Source organism: Brachyistius frenatus, unplaced genomic scaffold (assembly GCF_029030835.1).
Source record: "Brachyistius frenatus isolate BFR_SWC_R1_liver_20210118 unplaced genomic scaffold, ASM2903083v1 Contig_28, whole genome shotgun sequence".
Classification (NCBI taxonomy): domain Eukaryota; kingdom Metazoa; phylum Chordata; class Actinopteri; family Embiotocidae; genus Brachyistius; species Brachyistius frenatus.
In genome coordinates, this window is record NW_027210627.1 from 2357400 (window position 1) to 2379329 (window position 21930).

General features: G+C 40.5%; 1 protein-coding gene across 2 annotated transcripts in view; it reads right to left on the bottom strand.

The window, feature by feature from the left end:
- spegb (striated muscle enriched protein kinase b) overlaps window positions 1-19396 on the bottom strand; it is a 37332-nt gene extending 17936 nt beyond the window's left edge. The window contains exons 1-14 of one of the 2 annotated variants that reach the window (XM_069698892.1): window positions 18346-19396; window positions 8625-8711; window positions 7876-7936; window positions 6186-7738; window positions 5896-6039; window positions 5606-5788; window positions 4471-4637; window positions 4106-4194; window positions 2305-2480; window positions 1815-2075; window positions 1563-1721; window positions 1182-1371; window positions 837-1066; window positions 72-191 (exon numbers count right to left, since the gene is read on the bottom strand). In XM_069698892.1, coding sequence (XP_069554993.1) covers window positions 72-191; window positions 837-1066; window positions 1182-1371; window positions 1563-1721; window positions 1815-2075; window positions 2305-2480; window positions 4106-4194; window positions 4471-4637; window positions 5606-5788; window positions 5896-6039; window positions 6186-7738; window positions 7876-7936; window positions 8625-8711; window positions 18346-18763 — 3838 coding nt within the window. In that variant the 5' untranslated portion in view covers window positions 18764-19396. Of the gene's footprint in view, window positions 1-71; window positions 192-836; window positions 1067-1181; window positions 1372-1562; window positions 1722-1814; window positions 2076-2304; window positions 2481-4105; window positions 4195-4470; window positions 4638-5605; window positions 5789-5895; window positions 6040-6185; window positions 7739-7875; window positions 7943-8624; window positions 8712-18345 lie in introns of both variants that reach the window. The other variant, XM_069698890.1, reaches the window with a different exon arrangement.
- Between the last annotated feature and the right edge of the window lie 2534 nt (window positions 19397-21930).

Below are 21930 nucleotides of genomic sequence, written 5' to 3' on the forward strand. Positions count from 1 at the left end.
CGCAATTATGTAATCAAAACCTGTCTTTGTTCTTTTCTTGAGGTACATGCCAAAAAGAGAAATGCAATTACCTGTCACATAGAGATGAGCGTAGCAGGTGGCCTTGCCTACTTTGTTGGAGATGACACTCTTGTAGACGCCACCGTGGGCGTGACACACAGAGCGAATGACCAGGCTGTGGACATCACGAACTGCAGAAGGAAGCACAGAAGGAAGAGTGAAAAGATGTGATGTAGGCCAAGTATGAAGTAGTTGCATATTTCTGCCACTTAGATTACTACATTCAACATGACATTTTAAATAATAATAATAATTAAAAAAATAATTGTAAAAATAATTTGGCATAAAATATGAAACTTCATGGATAATGAAAGTACTTTAAACTACTTAAGTTGAAATTTTCCAGTTTACTTGAAAGGTGACTGCTCTTGCTGGTAATGATTTATCTCTTTCAACACAAGGTGGAAGCAGTGCGGTTTTGTGATAACCATGAAAAAAAAATTCCCCAACTTTAACTTAGTAGTTTTAGTTACCTAACCCAGCACAGAAAAAAAAATGCTCATATTATTTCATTTTTTTAATTGTCATATTGGTTATTTCAAGCAAGGCACTGACAGGCACATTTACTGTTCATCAATGAAATAGTGTTCTCAGTGCTTTATTTTCATTTTTAATAGAATATTAATTTGACTGTTTTCTTTATAAAAAAAAATTTTTTTAAAGTAATGAAAGACCAATTGGAAATAAATTGCAAATTGTGCATTTGCTTTGTAAACAACCACAAATATTGATGGCCTGAACATCAGGTGAATGTGGATCTATTTGGAAACACCTACACTGTGTCATCTTTCTGTCCTCGGTGCTTTCGATCTTCTTGCCATTATGGAACCAGACAATGGTCGGGTACGGCAAACCGGCCACTTTGCATTTGAGAACAGCCTCCTTGCCCTCGATCACATCCAGGTCGTAAAGGGGTTTGATGAAGTCGGGCATGGTGAAACGCTCCACCTCGTTCTCCGGGACCTCCGGCTCCTCCGGGATGGACGGCATCTTCTCCAGTTTAGCCCTAAGGTGAAGGGAAGAACGGAACAGATACATACAAATGGCACGACCTTGCGCGCTTTAGTGGATGATCCATAAACTATCCGTGAGCTAACATCCAAGAAATAACACGATCTCACATCTGTGAGGAGATGGCTGGCCGAGGTTCTTGTATGTAAAGCTCAGCGGAGCTCTCTGCGTCGCCGTGACCGTTACGAGCCGTGACAGTGTAGAAACCTTCATCCTCGTTGGTCACGTGAGAAATGATCAGAGAATACCGGCCGCCCTCTTGAAGAATACGAACATCCTCGCTTTCTTGTAGTGGATGGTCTAAGGAGGAAAAAAAAATGACAATTTGTAGAACAGTTTAATACCAAAAGGAGTTATAAATCATTAAATCAACAGCCAGGAGGGTTAGAACCACAAAGATGGAGATACGGGTGGTTCCAGCGACAATTTCTAAATCCTAAAACTGTAGATACTGTAGATCCCAACGACACTATGAAGCACGACCGTCGTACCAAAGTGACTCCAGAGGACCTTGGGAGGTGGCGTCCCGCTGACTTTGCAGTCGAATCGAGCGTTACGCCCCTCAATCACTTCCAAAACGTCCAACTTGCGAGTAAAGAGAGGCTCAAAGGAGGGAATGACTTTGAGTTTTCCACATGACGTCACTTCCTCTGAGAAAGTAAAAAATTATATTTTGTAAGTAGAAGAAGAGAGAGAAAGGACATTTTTATATCGCACATATTGTGATGGACATTCTTGTCTACCTTTAGCTGTGCTGAGCTTGCACATGTACGTCCCGCTGTCGTCCTCGTGTACGGAGTTGAGGAGCAGTCGGCACTTCCTTCCGTCGAAGTGCATCTTGCAGTTGAGCAACGCCGGCTGGATCAGTTTCCCGTCGGCAAGCCAGTCCACGTCGGTGTCCTTCGGTCCGATGGCGTGACACTCGAACAAAACCGTCTCCCCGGCCTTGGCTGTGATGTCCCTGACCGGGCGGATGACGGCGAGGCCGGGTTCAACTGGTCGAGCTGGGTATAATTAAAGGACATTTTCTGAAGTGATACCTAAACGTCCACAGGTAAACTTATTTACTCACTTGGAGTTACGGTATCAATACGGGGAATCACAAACAATGTTGAATACAATTCATTTGACAAAACTACCAAAAGATCAAATCCATTATTAGTCACTAGACGGTAGCGAAAGCGAAATGTGGACAAACACATTTATTACAATAATACATCAATTAAAACATACCTTTCACGTCCAGCTTTCCTTCACACTGTTTTGTCCCATACTCATTAATGATCCTGCAAATGTAAATTCCAGAGTCCGACTTCAACACCGACTTGATGGTCATTTTAAAAATGTCTTCTTCCACCTCACGAACGATGTGACGTGGGCCTGTTTTCACCGTGACTCTGTCCCTCAGCCTGCAAGAGAGTAGAAAGAAGGGAAGGTAAATCAGTCACACGAATCCATTCACTTAAATTCAATTTATGTGATGAAGGACGACCAAACGGACGCATGTTTCTACTACGAGGTCTCCTCTGGCTGGTATGACGGGGACAGAGAGTGGGACACGTAGTCCAGGACTTTCTTTTCTGCTACCGTCTGTTATAACAGAACCTGTCAGAGAACCTGAATGAATTAGCCTATCTGTGTCCTCTGTATTAAAATATAAGGTTGGCCTTCCTTATTTATTTCTTATTGTCAAAAATATCATCGAAGAAATCCATTTCAGTTTTTTCCAACATCCAAAGTAGGTCTATCACTTTTTATTTTACACACTGTTCCAAAACAGGAAACATTTAATCTTCTATAAACAATTATTCGTTTGAATCCAAAATGCACAGTTAAACAGCAATTACAAGGAATCATTTCTAGTTTGCATTCATTCCGACTTTTGTTTTAAAAAAAAAAAAGTGCCAGCTCCATTTAGTGTGTGTATTTTACCGGTTAATTTCCAAGTGAAATCAGATACCAAACAGTACTGCTGCTCAGAAATTAGCCGAATGGATTGTATCGGTGTTAATACTGTATTTTATTTCGATGTAACTGCTGCATTTTGCAGCCGTATGGGGCTGACGCAAAACCAAGTACAGTGACCAGGATCATGAAGGAACACGTCACCTTGTCAACAGTGTGCATCACTGATATTTTAGTAGTTTCTCAACAATAACTGCACTCTAATGGTACACAGAAATAAAATATATTAGGCTTTGGCCTTTTCATGAGATTTGTTGACAATAAGAAAGCCAGCCTTTTCATTCAAAGCTTTCAATAAACACTGGCTGGGAGAAAATATAGGTAAGTGCTCTTCAAACACTACAGAATCCGACCCATCTGAAAAAAGTGCAGTCAGCCCTTCTTTTAAATGGCCTCAGCGTTCCAGATTTTAGTCTAAGAGCTCATTAGTTTAGCAAGATTTGTGTTTTTCGGTGCTGAGCTGCAGCATGGTAAATTGAAAAAGCTTGTTATTCTTCTCTATTAAAACTCCATCCATCCATTATCTGTACCAGCTTTACCGGGGGGGGGGGGGGGGGCTTAAGCCTATCCCAGCTCACTTTGGGCGAAGGCAGAGTACACCTGGATAGGTCACCAGTCCATCACAGGACCAACGGAAACAAAGACCATTCACGCTCTCATTCACACCTAAGGGCAATTTGTAGAACCACCAATTAACCTGAGATGCATGTTTTTGGATGGTGGCAGGAAGCCGGAGTACCCGGAGAGAACCCACGCAGGCACAGGGAGAACATGGAAACTCTGCACAGAAAGGCCCAGGACCAGAATGGAACTCGGAACCTTTTCGCTGTGAGGCGACAATGCTAAGCACTGCACCGCTGTGCTGCCCCTTTATGAAGACTCTTTTCTGTTATCCTGGAGATCGCTAGGCTCGATAAACATTGAGCTTCCACCAACTTTAACAGATGATTGCAGCATGCTCGAAAACAAATTACGCAGTCAGGACAATTTGTGATGATAAGAAAGCCTTTCAATATCCCATGCGAGCAAATGAGTTGAAGTAGTTTGATGATGAAGTCAGGGGACCTACCAATAGAGCATGGGTTTGGGTTGTCCACTTATTCGGACAGACATGGTGACTTCCTGTCCTTCAATGACATCTTGATCACTCATTGTTACCTGTTTAAAATTGAATGCAGGTTAGAAGCTGAGAGCTGCATTTTTCCTGCAGGTTTTTATTTGACAGATGTGTTGATGGAATGACCACACAGCAGATAATACGTTCATACAGGGAAAATTAATATTGATAGAATCGACAACAGCCTGTACAAAACACATTTCCATGCAGTATTTTGTGCACCAGTCTGGTCACAAATGCAGTTAAAATGTCAATACTTAACATACAAAGGTCAAACTCGGAAAGGGAATTATGCAATCAGCCCTGTACAGTCTCACCAGGAACACCGGGGGTTTCCTGAATCGTGTGTCAATAGTTCGCCTTGGCTCCGGCCCTCCGAAATCCATAGCTTCCTCTAGGGGACTCAGATACTCTTCATCCGATGTAATAGGGCTGCTGATCTCCATTGGCACACCCAGGTTTCCCTTTAGCTCCTGCACAGACTCTGTAAAAACAACAACAAAAAAAGGATCTCCTCTGTTTCCTGTTGTAGTTTGATACAATCCTGTTTAAGTCAAATTTGTACCTTTTCACTTTGCCTCTGTCAACTGTGATTTGGGTTTACAGAGAGCAAAGAGCCCAACGAGCAGTTCAAAGACTTTGTGTTTTACAAAAAACAAAGCCACCCTTCAAAATATAATTAGAATCTTGAGATGCCAAATGTAAAATCCAAACAATAGTGTATTCACAGTGAGTAGAGCCTGCGAGCATCAGTGGGCAATTTATAGGTTCAGTTTTTGCCTCAGAGTTGCTATGGTAACTATAAGTGAGGTTATTCAGCTGGAATATATGGCACACACATTTTGCTCAGAGATAATGACATGGGAGCAGGAGAGAAATCAGCTGCAACACAATGCCAGTGTGGGAAGAGAACACTAACTGTTTTTATTTTTAGTTTAAGATGGTTTAAAAAAAAAAAAAAAAAGGGATTTTTCAAATCAACACCGTGAATTGAAAAATATTGTCAAATACACAGGCCTGTTTTTGGAATATGTAGACATTTTTAAATCAACGCAGGGCGAAGAAATAAAGGCTCTGTTCAACTCTGCGAGACTATAATAACAATTTACAATTTATTCCAATAACTGACTTCATCCAAGTTACATTGGCAGACTGATATCCCAGTGTAAAAGATAATTAAATTAAAAACAGTGAATTCCTTGTTCCTGCCCATAATTTCTTATTTGGTTGAGGTGCCCTAATTCACAATAAATAACTGCTATTTTTGTGGATACGCAATTAAAATCTGCATTATAGAGTCATTTTTACAAAGTAAGCAAGTGATAAGATTACCTTCGCATTATAATGTTGATCAAATCCTTTAAGGTTGTGTTTCATGTTGTGACTCATCACAAAACCGTGGCTCTCTATTCTCAATAAAGCTTGATCGGATATATCGAAAGTCAAACTTACCTGCTTTAACTATAAGGGTTGCGCTGCTCGAGGCTCTGCCCATCTGATTAACAGCAGTTACGCAAAACTTTCCACCATCACTTGTTTTTGCCGATTTGATGAGCAGACTATGCCGTTCGCCCTCCACTTTGACAGCATAATTTGCAATGTCAGTGATTCCAGCGTTGTCTTTAGTCCAGGTGACTTGAACAGAGAAAACACAGAAAACAAATAAATACACTTCCCGATCAGTTGCTCAAAATCCCCTCTGAGGGTTTTTACTGTTAAGAACACCAAGAACATCATCTTACCTTCAGGAAAAGGGGTTCCAGCAATTATACTTTTTAGTAGCACATCTGCACCGGCAGATGCTACGGTGTCCTGGAGGAGAAACTCGAACACGGGAGCCTCCATTGGGTCTTCTCCAGCAGACACATAAGAGTCATCGGAAGAATCTGCACATTTTGACGAAAGAACAAGCTTTAAGTCATTTTTTTATCTTGTGATATAGTTAGTGGAAATAACTATCTAGGAAAGAATGAGTCATTGGAACTTCACACCACTAAAGAAAGCTTAATGAAAGAAGCACAACAAATCTAACCTAACTCTGGCGACAGGGGTCGAGGGCGCCGGTTCTTTCCTTTGGTCTTATGCTGTTGTCCCCCTTTGGCACCGGTACTCATCTGCTGAGGCTCTTTTGTGGTCACGGGAACATCTTCCATTTTTTCATCTTCAACGATAATTGTGGGGACTCTTATCTTTGAGGTCGGTTTAGATAGCTCCACTTCCATTATTTCTTCTGTTGGAGTAACTGGCATCGTTCTCTGAGGTTTTGGAGGAGGTTGAGGGTGAAGATCTTGTACAATGACAGCCTTTCTTTGGACCAATGGACTCGCTGGTCTGTTTTCAATTTTTCTTAACGCCACTTCTATGGGCGTCTTCCTCCCTGAAGTCTCATCCTTTTGTGATGCTTGTGCAAGAGATGGTTGGATGTGTGGGGATTCTTGCATTCGAGATACTCTTTGCACAAGCGGACTTGGTGGCCTTCGTTCAACCTTGCGTAATGTCATCTCCGTAACATTTCTGCTTGGGGAATCTTCCCTTTGTTGATGATATAATGCTGGTGATGAAGATCTCTGAATGATTTCTATAATGGGACTGGTTCTATTCAATTCTCTCACTGACCTTTGTCCTGGTAAGTCAGATAACTGCATTGACTGTGGGGTGCCTGCAACCTCTCCAAATCTACTAACCGTTATGGCTGTTGAACCAATGCTTGCTGTCTTTTGTGGTTGGGATTTATGCAGCTCTGGCTGTGTTTGCTGTTGCTGCTGCATTTGTTGCTGACTTAATCCCTTTCCCTCTTGCTCTTTCGCCCACTGGACACGTTCCCTTTCTTGGAGCTTTTGTAGAACTTGCGGAGGAATAGGTTCAATTTTCCTGAAAGGCTGGCGCTGCTTGCCCTTCAGGGTGAGCTGTTCCGTTGAAAAGGATTTCTTCATATGAGGTTTTCCAACAAGTTTTTTGATGCGCTGGAGCTCCTCAGTGAACTTGTTCTCAATGTCCTGTACTTTTTCGGAATAGCGATGTTTCTCCTCCAGTGAAGCAGCTCTCTGTCTAAATATAGATCTCCGTTCAGCAGCATCCTCTTTTAGAGCCTCCCTAAGATCTTCCTTTGAACTTTCTCTAGAGATGCCCAACCGGCTTCCTCCGTCATCTGAATCTACAGATCCAGCATGATTGAACCCTGCCCAAGATCTTCCCGAGATGGAACCTTCTGGAATATCAAGACTTCGCCTTCGTTCCTCTAACCCGCGGACCTTCTCAAAAACCTTTGAGCTTACCCTTGTAAGTTTTGGGGAAGGTCTGGTAGTAAATTCTTTTCGGGAGTATTCACTCAGCGGAGTCTGTGGTCGGGAGTCCTGGGTGTTTCCTTGGGACAAAGATTTTGGCTGCTTAACCTTTTCTTCAAACTCCCCAGGAACTGTGTCTTGGTAATCAGTTGGCACAACAACTTTCTTCCGCAAGCTGAGAGGAGTAGTAGAATCAGAGCGACTTGGCAGTGGAGAGGTGGAGGTACGTTTGACCAGTCTTGGGGATGGGGGTAGGAGGACTTGTGGAGGAGATACTCTTGAATAATCTTCTGACTGGCTCCTGAAATAGAGGATTTGAAGGAAAATCATTTGGAAAGAGTAAGTTGCTACTATTTCACAACCAGCTGACCATTGTGTTTTAGTGTAAATGTGTCAAAACACCATGGTGTTAGGGTTTTTGGTGTATTTATTGCTTACCTGTTAGAGTGATCCTCATGTCCATGTGTTCTATTGACATCTTCTGCACATTTGTCCCTCACTGTAGCTCATGTAGAAGAAGAGATAAATTGACAAATTTGAATGGTAAAAAATTAGGTGTTGTCTGTGAGGATTGTCACTGGGGCAGATATACATGTTAAATATAAAATTTGAAGCTGCTCTACTCAATATTTTTAAGAGCTCGCTCGTAATGACTCTGCGGACTCTTTCAACTCTAAAGAATTCTCAATAAACCTTGTTTCAGACCACAGCAGGTCTGAAACAAGCAACGTGCTGGTGAACACTTTGGAGAAATAGGACTCTAAGGAATCAAATTCAGGACATATTTGGTTCCTTAGACTCCCAACCAATCGATATGTTGGTTGGAGATCAAATTAGAGCTACAAAGAGAGGGAAAATTGGATATTTATCAGATGTATATAAATAAATGGCAATTTCCTTCTGTGTCTGCTGGATATTTACGTACAGTTGGCATGTTTTGGCAAATGACTTGACCATAAAAAGATAATTATATATATTTGCTTCTCTGTCTCAGAAGTAGCCAAATACAACACAGCGATCAATGAATGCAGCTTTAAGTACAAACAAGCAAATTCTTCCTTTGAAATGTTTTCTACTTTTTAATTAGTGTCTGTAAATGTTATAATACTGTTGAAATGATGGAAAACTGAACTGTAGAAAATATATTTTCAAAAGGAAAAAGCACAAGCTGGAAACACGGTGAGTACCTGTATGCAGAGCCTGGTCCTCAACATCCCCGCTATCTTCTTTGGTCTCAAATTGGTCTTCACCTTCATCCTCTGTTGTTTCGGAATCTGAAAACACGTAAAGAATGTATTTAATTACAAAAGGAAAGATTGTACCATCGCTCATCTTTTGGCAAGAATGGAAAATGATATTTCCATAGTGGCAGCGGAAGATGTAAACAGGGCATACTGTTACTATAGGAACCAGTCGACTTCTATTTTCTACTCAGGTGAATCTGTGATGATAATTGCTGAAAGACAACTGAAGATCCAAATGCATGTTGAAGGTTACGCATTTCACTGAAAAAAATAACATTCCCGGCATTGGCTGTAACTCTAGAACCATGCTCAGAAGCATTATGCATATCATATGCTACCAGGTGGTTATATACCCGTTTAATAACTTATAAAGCAGCAGCAAGATAATAAATTCGGACAAGCAGCCAATTAGAAAAGAAAGTCAGGTGGAGAAAAAAAGGCAACTTCGTCTTTAATATCATATTTAGTATTGGAGAAAATATGTATCCAAGATTAAATTAAGTTTCTGAAAGTTAAAGTTTAGTTTTCATTCAATTTAATTGGATTTAATATCATATATATTTTAACATAACTTGGCTTGGGAAGTTGTCACCCTCAGGATCTCATTAATATAACCAAAGCTGATTGCACAAAATGTTCTGCAGTTGAATTGTTCATGAGTCTTTGTAACTTATAATGATCTCAATAACATCTGTAAATGAATATTAAGGAGGGGAATATATTGGAAAAATAAATATGTGTTTCCGTTTTAGCTTATTTCTATATCCATTTTAAACCTAAAGATTTGTTCCTGCTGTATCATCTGATAGATATGACTATTCTTCTCAGACTGAGAGAAAATGCAGTCACCGTTCAGACTCAAAATAGAAAGCACTATTGAGTCATTGGCATCCCAGCAGCTCTCATGAGGTGTTTGCTTCACAGTAGGTGGAATTAAAAAAAAAAAAAAAACAGAGGCTATCTGTTGTTCTCTTGCAGTAAAAGAACACAATAGGATCATGTTGGTCATATTGAACAGGGTAAAGAAACACTAAAAATGGTTGTATGAAATCATAGAAAAGAAAAAAGTCATTACACAGAATGTTTGTCTCCTTGATCTTTAGGGGCTTTCTTCTCTAAGTGGTTTATATGCTGCTTACGATTCTACTCATGGCTGTTATCTAAATTCAGTTACAATGCACATTCATGCAATATTCATATCCAATTACTACACTTTAGATTTAAAAAATGTTGCATAGCGTATAAAACATTTAACATATTTTACAGCATGGCACAAACAAAAGCATTCATAAGCAGCGTATTTCGTCCAGGACTCAAATACTGAAGCCATATTCACGTGCCAACATTTTTTACATTTAAATGACAAAATAAATTGTTTGTTGTTGCACTTCAGAGCAACATGACCATTTTCTGACTGACACAATTTTTTTTGTGCCTTTCAAAACCATCACAGGTCATTGTTAAAATATATTTAATCAGATGTGTTAGCTGGGTTAGGCTTAGTCAAAGCCCATATTTTAGGCTAGGTGAAAGAGTACAGTTTTGGTTGAAATAAGTAGTTTGTTAAGAAGTAGAAAAACATCTTTAGTTGGGCCAAAATAACTACTTAATTCAGGATCTTTGTCATCATTGTTACAATAATAAACACAATGTTGAATGACTGTGCTGATGCTTTTAAAAATATATATATATAAATTTGGCATGAAACCTTTGTACAGGCGTTTTATGGGTTAACTGCAATGTACCCTCTCGTGCGGTTTAACTACACATGTAGTGACTTTCTCCTGTTAGTAAACGATATTATGTATTTTATACAGCAAAACCAGTACACAGTATACTATTCAGATTAATAAAAACAGTATGGAAGTAGTGTGCAATGGAGCAATGTTTTTATGAGCCCATTTGGTTGTACACAGACGTACATGACCACACAGGTGCTACTCGTCACTACCAGTGGTTACCAGTGATTGACAGTTGATGACAGTAATGCACCAAAACATACGTAGCAATGCACAAGACAACTCAAGGATGAAAGAGATGGGAAGCTTGCAAACATGGATGTAAATAATGTTTCTAAATATTTTTCAAATGGCTTTTTGTTTGGTCTTGGTGAAACACAGTGCATTTGAATGAGAAACACTGAATGTAACACAAGCACTATTGAAGTGACACCATTAAACAACCAAAGTTTATGAACATTCTGTTATCACAACTTCTTGTGATTAAGTTTTCTTGTGATGAAAGGTTTCGACTTCTGGAAGAACTAGACATCACTCAAGTTAATTACCTTGTCAGGGCTTTGATAGTAGCGATACGTTGCAAGTGACTGCATCGGGTATTAATGTTAATATTTCACTGCAGTTCCAAGACAGCGTGGTTCATGAGCCTATCATTTTGTACCCCAGCAGAAAACCACAGTGCTGGAGTTACAGCTTCTAAAATGAGATTTACATTCGGAGTATAATCTCACTGTGTCACTGTGAAATCAAAAATCGTATCTTTTAATTCGTATTATCTTGAATGGGTTTGTTTATGTTTACTTTAATGTGAACCCTAAATTTGAAGAATTGCAAACATAAAATGATGATTAAATTCAAGAACAGTAACTGTAAACAGTGTGAAATAAAACTCTCTTTGTTGTGTTTTCATGTCAAATTTAAATGCCTGAAGTAACAAAAACATCTATTTTACTATACTGTTAGCAGTCTTTTGGAGGACACTGCAAAAGGGATACTCAAGGGGGGAAAGAAACTCCAGAAATGTTCTGCCTAACATCAGTCTGAGAAACATCACAGTGCCTTATGGCGGCATTTTAGGGAAACTGAAAGTTTTCTGCAATTCTCTGAAGTTAGTTCAAAGCTGCGGAGGTGCTTTGAGCTCGGGGGTGTTTTAATCAGAATTCTAAGGCTCCTTTCAAGATTATTATATCCCACAGTAACACTGGTCCTTTTCAATTAAGGCTGCATAGACTAGCTTCAGCTCACATAAGCACTGCCACTGCATCTGCCACTATCAGCTGAGAAAACATTGTGTGGCAGTAATATTGATTAAATGCTTCTTTTAACATTTCGAATGGAATATTTCATATTGTTTTAAGCTCCATATGCAGTAAATTGTTAAACCAGCGAAGAATGAAAAATAAAAGAGATAAAGGTAAATTAAAAGAGCACTTGCCTGATGTTTTCTTTGGTCTGAATGTTTTTCATGGCCACTGTTGGTATGTCCTCGACAGGTATTTTTTTGTCTTGGCTTACATTCAGCAGCAGGGTATTCCCCGAGATACACTGGGGGTTCCGAGCCATTACTATTCAGCTAAATAAGAAAAATCTCCAACAAAGACATCAGCAGTTTGGATGTAAAACTTGTTATATACTGTAACTCTGCCAACATACAGGTGAAAGCCTCTCAATCAAACGCCAAAAAAACAAAACAAAAAAAAAAAAATACAAAGAAGGCACTTAAGTCCATTACATAACAAGTCAGAGTCTCAGCAGCTCTTCTGTGATAATCCGTTTCTGAAAAGCATTGAGCCTAGACCTCCATCCGCAGGTGGAAATGTCTGTTGAATGCATATCATCCACTCTGAGGGAGCCCCCCTGTCCACACAATAGCCAGCGACGGCTCGAGCATCTTCCCCCGCTGCGTTCCACCCCACGAGCGATGCACACCGATAGGCAGAGAAAACAGTGGGAGTGATCCAGCCCTCTTAAGATCAGTGTTCTACAGCACTGGTTGATATTTCTCATTTTTCCCTTCCTCCCCATGTGTCTGTGTCTTATTTTTCAACCGGTGTAATGAACCGATGTTGTGTTGTCGGCAGAGAGAGAGAGAGAGAGAGAGAGAGAGAGAGAGAGAGATGGGGAGCGGGGGGGGGGGGTAGAATCGCCTCCACGGCTAAAGGGACCTCCTCACTCCTCTGCATTGCTGGAAACACTGTTGTGTAGCTCTCGGCAAATGTGGTGCTTGCTTAGACTGACAACACAAGCTGTACCCGCCGCCACACTAACAAAATACAGTACGGGCATTGTATTATTCCACATGGGAATTGCTGTGGCTGCTAATGTTTGATTTATAGGGTGTAACAATAATAATAATAATAATAATAATAATAATAATAATAATAATTGAGAATATGTTATTGAATATGATATATATTTTTTGAACGGCTCAGTTTCAAAGATTCCCTGTACCTGGCCGTACTTACTCATTTCATTTCACCACAGTATTAGTGCACAGAAATAGCATCACTTCGTTTCCTAATAAACCTACGCTAGAAAAGCACTGCAGTTCTCTTTATGCTTATTTGACTTGCTTACACAATGATTCATATAAAACATTTCAAGGTTGTAGCCACAAATAAAAAGAAAATGTAGTAATCATTTGCATAATTGCAGATACCTTCAGGCTTAATTACATGGTTTGTTGATTATGTAATCACGGGTCATGGAGAGTGCATTTTTGTCTCCCTAGCAGCTGCTCTTCAATTGAATGTCTTTTCTTTTGTCTTTCCATATTCTATATGATTTCAACGTTAACGTCATGATGACATTACTTTTTTGTGTTAGTCACAACAACCCTTTGGCACATGGCGGCTAATCGAATAATTACGTGTTCTTACTGTATGAGTTTGCCTCTGTAATGTGTCAGACGTTGACGTGCAGTGTTATTTTCAACACTGGAGGTGACACACAATGAGAGTAGAGGGTGCCAGTATATCCAGCTTTTCTTCTCAGGTGCTTTATGGTAATCCACTGATTGAATGGTTTATTCATGCTAGAATCCTAAAGACAAGTAATAATCAAAACACAATCAGAAATTTCTTATTGTCAACTGATAAAATGGCAACATGTACAATGAATGAAGTTGATCAGCCTACAGAGGTTCTGTATTCAGTACAGATATTTTCAGCCTCTTTTAGCTCTTTTGTTTTGATATCACAGCCTGCAAATTGAGGCCACGCCTACCTCACCTGGATAACATCTTCATCATAAGCTTTGGATTCTGTTTTTCACCAGTATTGGGTAGACCTGCCTTAACCTTTGTTGATTTAACAATTCTTGTTGTTAAAAAAAACAAAAAAAACATCTCTGTTTGCTTCAACCTGTGTTGCATGTTTTGGTCCTCAATCCGCTGTTGAACTGTGACAGCATGATCTGGCAACTAGTGGTGGCAGACTGGGAGTAGATATACTGAGTGGGTTGATTTGCAGAGTGGCTGCAGGTGAGGTGGGCGTGGCCTGAGGAGGGAGAGACTTAGGGACCTCTGGTGGGTGGAGGGAGTTAAAAACAGGGAACAGTTCATAACTGAGTGGGCAAAAGACCATAATCATGACAATATAGAGGAGACAGAATACTGATGCAAGAGATCATTTACTTGTCATTCCACACTTTAGAAGATGGCCGCAGGTGTCTCTTAATAGTTCAGACTGAGGACAGATTTTAGGATTTCGTATGTGTTTACTCATCACTACGGCCTTCTCTAGATTTAATGAGCCGTTTATACTCTGTGCATATTATGTTCAAAAGACTGTCAGCACGGAAATTAGTAATCTGTAATGCACTCCAAAATCCAGTTTAGTGTTTCTCACGAAACAGAGTCTACAAAGCTGAATAGTTTTATAGCCCCAATAAACCCGTTCATGATTTTCTGTCCATTAAAACAACATTGTTGATCTATTTTTTTAAATCAACATGGCGATGTCGGGGATTTCCACAGTGTGGCTGGTGGTTCCACCTGTTCACTCACATTTGTGGTCCAGAAGGAAGACAACACGGTGAGAAATCTATCCAAACTCACTGGAAAGAGGCCACAGTCACACTCCATATCTACAGTTACCAGAGTCAGGACTTGCCAAGGAGCATGATTACTCTGCAAGCTTTGGACAGGCGGTTTAGCTTGCTTTAAAAAAAAAAAACCACAAAAAAAACCTGTCAGTTATTGAGCTGAATCACCCAAATCTGCAATTCTCCTCTGCTCTTTGCAGCTTTTTAGCCTCTTTTAGCTTGTTTTGGATTCACAGCCTGCAGTGTACTGTTTGGTTCCACATCACTGTGGTCTTTTACTCACACAGACACTTCTAAAAAATGAAAGGTGAAGTTGTGTATCTGCCGGATGTGTCAACAGGCCAATGTTTGCCAACAAGTTGGCCACATCAACTCAAAGTGTGATAAAAAGGTCAAACGGTATGTATGATGCTTAAGGTGCCGCTCTCGCTACGTTCAAATGGGGTCCTGTTTACCACGAGAAGAGTCCATGTGAACAGCCCCCTTTTGTGGTATTCATGATGTCGAAACTGCACATTTTCTATAAGCCTCGATTTCACGAGTTGTGACATTTGTTTGCTGACAGAAATGGCAGAGGCCATGGAAATACATTTTTCCTTGGATTTTAAGCTGATATATTTCAATTTTAGTCATGTTGAGTTTGTCTTTCCTCTTCTCTCTGAGGGAAAATGTTCATCTTCCCAACGGCCTAATCTTTTCCCTCAGGGTCTTTGCATTTCCTCTATTATTGAACCACTTGAACGCCAAGCATACGGCGCTCGCCGGTTTCCCCCGTGCAGCAACCACGAGCTCACGACTTCCATTCGAACGCACACTTACTGACAAAACCTGCAGAGAATAATCACCAAACTCTACAGCATCTGAGCATCTGTCAGGTGATTGCTCGGTTTAACAGCCAAAACCTCCAAGCTGGAAAGCTCTGACAAACTCCATGTACACCAACTGCCCAGCACAAAATGGCAGACAGATAAAGTTGGGCAACTATCTGCTGAAACCAACAGAGGCATTCAGCACCTAAGAGTCAGATGTTTCACACAGAAGATGGTAGTAAGCTAAAAGGAGAATGAATGTTTGGCCTTATCATAAGGTGACCCGCAAAGACATTTACAAACAAATTCTGTGGCCCCGTATCTGGCCGTGTAAATGCACGAAACTATTTACTCCTTTGAACAATCTGTACAAATAAATGCAGAACTCCAAAGAGGACAGAGACATTACTCAGCAGAAAAAGGGTTGGATTGTAGAAGATGCACGGCAGCATACTGCATACGGCAGACATCTTTAAGCCTGTGTGTTCAGATGATGTGGATTCAAATTTGGCCCTTTCCCTGATCAGTAGACCGGGAGGGAGTCATACAGGGCTGGGCTAAAATTAGCGCTGATGTCTTCCTGTGTAACAGGAGAGATGTTGGCCTGCTAACATCACAGAAATGTAAGGCCTGGCACATTCCACTGTATAAATAACCAGGGAGAGTTGGTGGACAAGGGGGGCGGGACGGAGAGACATTTTCAAAGACGGAGAGGGAGAGAGAGAGAGAGAGAGAGAGAGAAAGGGTTCGTGGCAGCATCATTGAGTGATGGGACAGCTGTGGTGAAGCAGCACAGACCTGAATGGAACTGAAGGTTAAAACTGAGAGACTAGTACAATGTAAACGCTAACAAAGCTCTGATCCACTTGTAAAAAGTGGTCAAATCAAAAGACTGAAAACCCGAAACTATGTACTGTCTATTGTGATGTCTGCTCACATGAAACCACAGCAGATGTGGGTGTGGGGAAATGTACTTCTCTATTATAGTATATTTCTAAATATGGTGGCTCCCGTGATGGGATGCATGCAACACATTAGTGAGATGTTGACACTATGACAGAACTCTAAAAGCTGAAAGCAGCATACTGTATTTATCCTGTAACATAATGTAGAGTATGATGTTGCTGGTCAAAGATCCAATCAAGTTTTGTCACAGCCCCAAAATATATGCGTGGCTGTTTGCTGTAAGAAAGTGATGGTATCACAGCATGATGGTAGAATTATGGTATTTATATTGTTGGCTTCTTATCTTCATATAATATGCAATGTTACATACCATCTGCATTCGTGTCAAACACGTACCAATAACAGTTAAATAGAGACTCGATGTATTGTATTGCTATTATTATATTTTCCCAAACTGGGTTCTGGGGTCTGGGGTCCTGCCACATTTGATTGTGCAGCCTATATTTGATCTGGACTCTGGCCAAGCCTTCCAATATTTATGTAGCAAAGGAAAGGAAATGTAATACACTGTGGTTTCTTGCTGCCTACACTAAAAGGATCATGTTGTCCAGTCTGCAGACATCACCCTTTTTTTGTCCTGGGTTTGCACAAAGCATCTAGTGACTTGAAATCAGAAGGAATAGTTACGTAAGGACCATGTCACTTTTCCCACATCAGAGGAATGCTTTCATTTGCCAAAACTTTACAGATGTTTAGCTGATTAAACTGTATTCAGCAACGATAAGTCTTGACATCTTTGTGCATGCAAAAAAAAAAAAAATACGAGCCGCACATATTCTGCCAGTGGGAAAAGGCAGTTGGAAATTGAAGGGACAGTTTTTCACTATACATGCTGAGTACTGCCGAACAATGACAAAGCGCTTGAGCTGATATATGAAGGGCACGTTTGAGGAGGCGGTAATGTCATTTTTCAAAGCGGCAGAGGTGGTCAAAGCGCTCAGGTGAGCTGAATTTTGATCAGCGCTGGAGATGATGAGGAACAGAAAGAGAGGTTCGGTTGATCAGAGCGTATGCTGCGTTGGCCTTCTGAGCATCCTTGGTTGGACACTGAGGGATCTGACGGTGATACACTCTCAAGCACTCGCTTCGACTACATCTGTCAAAGGAGTAGTTGTTTTTAAGAATTTTAAGCAGCAGGTGGAAAGCCAACTTTACCACCATTTGTTTTATTTCAAACAGCTATACACCTCATAGGTAAAATATATGTGGATGTTATTGTCATGCTTTGAAATTAAAAACACAAAGAAGTGGGCACGAATGGTCTAAAAAGATGAATATACCTTTTGTAGAAAAAAAGAGACCATTTGACATTTTCTGTACTTATGTACTGTACATATCTATGAATAAATGCTTGACTATGATTGAGTGTATTCAAGGCCCTGTTTATTTGAGGTGTTTTTGCTTCCTCTAATTTATCTCAATTTGGATCACCATCTGACAAATAATGTGAAATTATTTCATCATCTCAATCATAACTGGTACCCAAATTTTCTGGGAACAAAAGTTTAGAGTGAAATAAAAAGAAAACAACTTTGTACTTTAATTTAAATGAAAAGTGAAATATCGTAATAAGCATGCAATATTGATGCAGATATAGCAGCTAAAGTCCTGGTTAAAATATTAGTTTGGATTATCAATTTATACTGGAGCAAAAGGAACAGGAGGTCAGACAACATTGCAGTATATGTTCTCGTCCTCTTCACTAAGGGGGCTGGGCCTTTGGGCTGACTGGTGCATGCTGGGTCATTTTCAAGGAAATGACATTAAATGCCTGTGTATTGAATATAATTAAATGCCTCTTGACAATCGGAGTTATTGCTATTCTAATTTACGTTATTGCTCAATACAGTGACAGAATTATAATCAGTTACCATAAAAAGGTCCCAAGGAGAAACGGAAGGTTTTGTAGTTCTTCCGATTAATCAAAGGCTACTCCATAAAGTTTATTTTAGGTTAATAAATGCCCGCAGTAGATTGTTAAATATTTTGTTACTTCCTACTATTTGATCAATCTTCATCCTGCAAAATTCGAGAACCAGTTGGCATTCAAGTAAAACTTTAAATATATCTAAAAATGATGAATAAAATTAGATTTATGGATCTCACCTTCACCCAGATCCAAGACAGCAAGCACGGCGCTGCTTCGAGCCTCTCCCACGTGATTATTGGCGATGCAGGTGTAGAGACCAGCATCACTGGGTTTGCAATCCCTAATCCAGAGCCCTCCGTACTCTTGGTTCTCCATGTTGAGGAGGTCTTCGTTGTGGTACCAGTAAAGGGAAGGCTGGGGGTCTCCAGCCACGGTCACCTTGAGACGGATGTCGCAGCCGGTTCCCACGGCGGCGTTCCTCATTTTGCGTACAAAAACGGGTGGGGCCGGGGTCGGATAACCGGGTCCTCGAGATTCCGGGACGACTTGCTCTGCGCTTGCTTTGGACCGTTTGGGGGGGATGACGGGACTCGGCGGGGCCACCGCCTTATCTGACCCTTTTTTCAGGGTCATTTGCACCTCAGCTTTCCTCATGGTTCAACGGACTTGGTAGAACCTCCAAGGATTCTTTAAATGTCGACCTGGACGGTGTGACTACAACACTAACCGGGCCTTTTTGCACTATTCTAAACCTATGTCCAATCAGGGCATTAGAGTCTATGAGCAGGTTTTACATATAAATAACAGTTAACATGCTTCTCACATCTTTAATCTATAAGTTTCCCTACTAGAGAAAATGAATTAAATTTTTTAGAAACATATCTGCAGTGGTTCATTTCCCCCAAATTGCTACCCTCTGACCTCAGTTGTTGTCCGAAGAAGAAAAATAAATTGTTGATCACCAGGTAATTAAGCAGATAGAGATAGCTGCCACTCTCCTGACCAGCGGTATTTTTAGGGCAAGACCCAATGGATCATGTTGCATTATCAGCTCCCTTGACTGGTCTCTTGAAAGCGACGGCCCTGCTCCTCCACCTCCTTTTCTTGATGTCCTCTGACTTTTCAATCTCTTGTAACCTTTCCCTCGGAGCGTGTAGCTTCTGTGCAAGTCTTCAGTGGGTTTCCTCTTTATTCCCAGTGGCGTTGAGATTTGTTCTTGCAGGTGTTTGGTTGAATGCAAAGCATCAAGTCCAGCCCGGCAAGTGGCACAATGCCCCCCCCACTTCCTCGTCCCATGAGTCAAACCACCCCACTCATGATCTACCCCCTACCTCTGCCAGTCTGAAAGGGGAAAAGACAGTCACGGCCCAGCAAGTCTTACAATGACAGCTGCATGGCGATCCGTCTGCCCACTCACTGCTCGGCTCCCGCCCCCTCGTCATTTTTAGCCAACCTGAGGTCAGTAGAACATGTGAGATGGTGCAACACTTGGCGCACGGGAGGGGGCGGTCGGTAAGGGACAGATATTTAATTTGTAGGTCAAATGTAGAGGCTGACGTTGGTCTCTCAGTTGTGTCGAGGTGGCCAAAAATCATGAAAAAGAAAACACTGTCGATGCAATAACAGTGTCGGGTAGAGGCTGGGGCTTTATGATAGATATTTTAAGTGTCCTTTACAGTTCACTCACAAAGCTCAGTGGGTATCATAGACAGTCTAAAACTGTGATTCCCAAACTGCGGTACATGTACCACTGGTGGTATGTGAGGGCTTGTCTGTTAATGGTTTTGGCAAGTGAAAGCGTGGATTTTTGAAATGGCTCCAAGGTCCAAAAAACTGTCGAGAGGAAAATGACAATTAACACCGTACCTGACAGGTCAGACAAACCTCTTAGCACTGAAGAGAAGTCAGAGTGGACAGTTGACTTGCTGAGCAGTGTCACTTATAGGAAGAGATGGAAATGTATTGTTTGGATTTTGAAACAATGTCATTGAGGTTACACAAGTGAATTTTATATTGTAAAAAAAAATGTTGGTATAAATACAGTGGGAAGTGGTCCTAGACAAATTTGGTTTGGTACATGGTCTGAATAGTTTGGGAACTTCTGGTCAAAAGCAAATGCAGGCTCATAAAACAGACTTTTCAAACGTGATGCATTTATATCTGCTTAACAATGTGAGATATATAAAAGCACGCAAAAAAAGCGTGACGATCAATGAGGATGTGGAGTCTACTAATACTAGTGGTATTGATAGTAATCATAAAACCCCAAGAGTCCTACCTTTAGTAATAGTTGCAGTAGTAGTAGTAGTAGTAGTAGTAGGAGTAGTAGTAGTAGCCTACCTTTAGTAATAGTTGCAGTAGTGGTAGCAATGTGGGTAGTAGTAGCAGCCTACCTTTAGTAATAGTTGCGGCAGTAGTAGTAGTAGTAGTAGTAGTAGTAGTAGTAGTAGGCTACCTTTAGTAGTAGTTGCAGTAGTAGTAGTAGTAGTAATAGTAGCCTACCTTTAGTAATAGTTACAGTAGCAGTAGGAGTAGTACCCTACCTTTAGTAATAGTTGTAGTAGGAGTAGTAGTAGTGGTAGCCTACCTTTAGTAATAGTTGCAGCAGCAGTAGTAGTAGTAGTAGTAGTAGCCTACCTTTAGTGATAGTAGCAGTAGTGGTAGCAGTGGTGGCGGTAGTAGTAGTAGTAGTAGCCTACCTTTAGTAATAGTTGTAGTAGGAGTAGTAGTAGTAGCCTACCTTTAGTAATAGTTGCAGTAGTAGTAGTAGTAGTAGCCTATCTTTAGTAATAGTTGTAGTAGTAGGAGTAGTAGTAGTAGCCTACCTTTAGTAATATTTGTAGTAGGAGTAGTAGTAGTAGTAGCCTATCTTTAGTAATAGTTGTAGTAGGAGTAGTAGGAGTAGTAGTAGTAGCCTACCTTTAGTAATAGTTGCAGTAGTAGTAGTAGCCTACCTTTAGTAATAGTTGCAGTAGTAGTAGTAGCCTACCTTTAGTAATAGTTGCAGTAATAGTAGTAGCCTACCTTTAGTAATAGTTGCAGTAGTAGTAGTAGCCTACCTTTAGTAATAGTTGCAGTAATAGTAGTAGCCTACCTTTAGTGACAGTAGCAGTAGTAGTAGTAGCCTACCTTTAGTAATAGTTGCAGTAGTAGTAGCCTACCTTTAGTGACAGTAGCAGTAGTAGTAGTAGCCTACCTTTAGTGATAGTAGTAGTAGTGGCAGCAGTGGTGGTAGTAGTAGTAATATGGACATTCTTTCCAGAAAAACTGGTCAACTGTAACAAATGTAATGCTTTATTGATAGATCTGTTGAATTTAGTGTGTGTTGTTCTAGTTTATAGAAAATGAAAACCATTTTTCTCTTAAATAACAGATAACTAATTGTTCAATTATGTCGACAAGATAAAGCTGAATTACCCCAACTATGTAAGTTAGGATTTGGCTTTGTGGGATACATTAAACTTAAGTGGAAATACTTGTGTAAAAGCTACATATTCTTCTTCTGTTTTTCTTACTTATATTTTTTTTCTTTCAAGCAGCTGTGCCTGCAGCTGCTCTTCTCTGAAATCAGGGAGAAAATGCTGCCTCTGACTTGGTGCAGTCATCGCAACTTCTGCTTTTTTCCTCTCTTCCAAACCAGCTGTGAGGTTGTTAACATAGAAAGAAAAAAAAAAAAAAAAAAAGGAAAACAAATATTCTTTGGTTTTGGATTTGTCTTCAATCAGCTGTTCCAAGTCAAAAGCATTATCTTTCGTGAAATAAGAAGTGACTCAGTGGTCTTATATTAATCACAAACAAGAAAGCACAAGCAAGAGTGGATG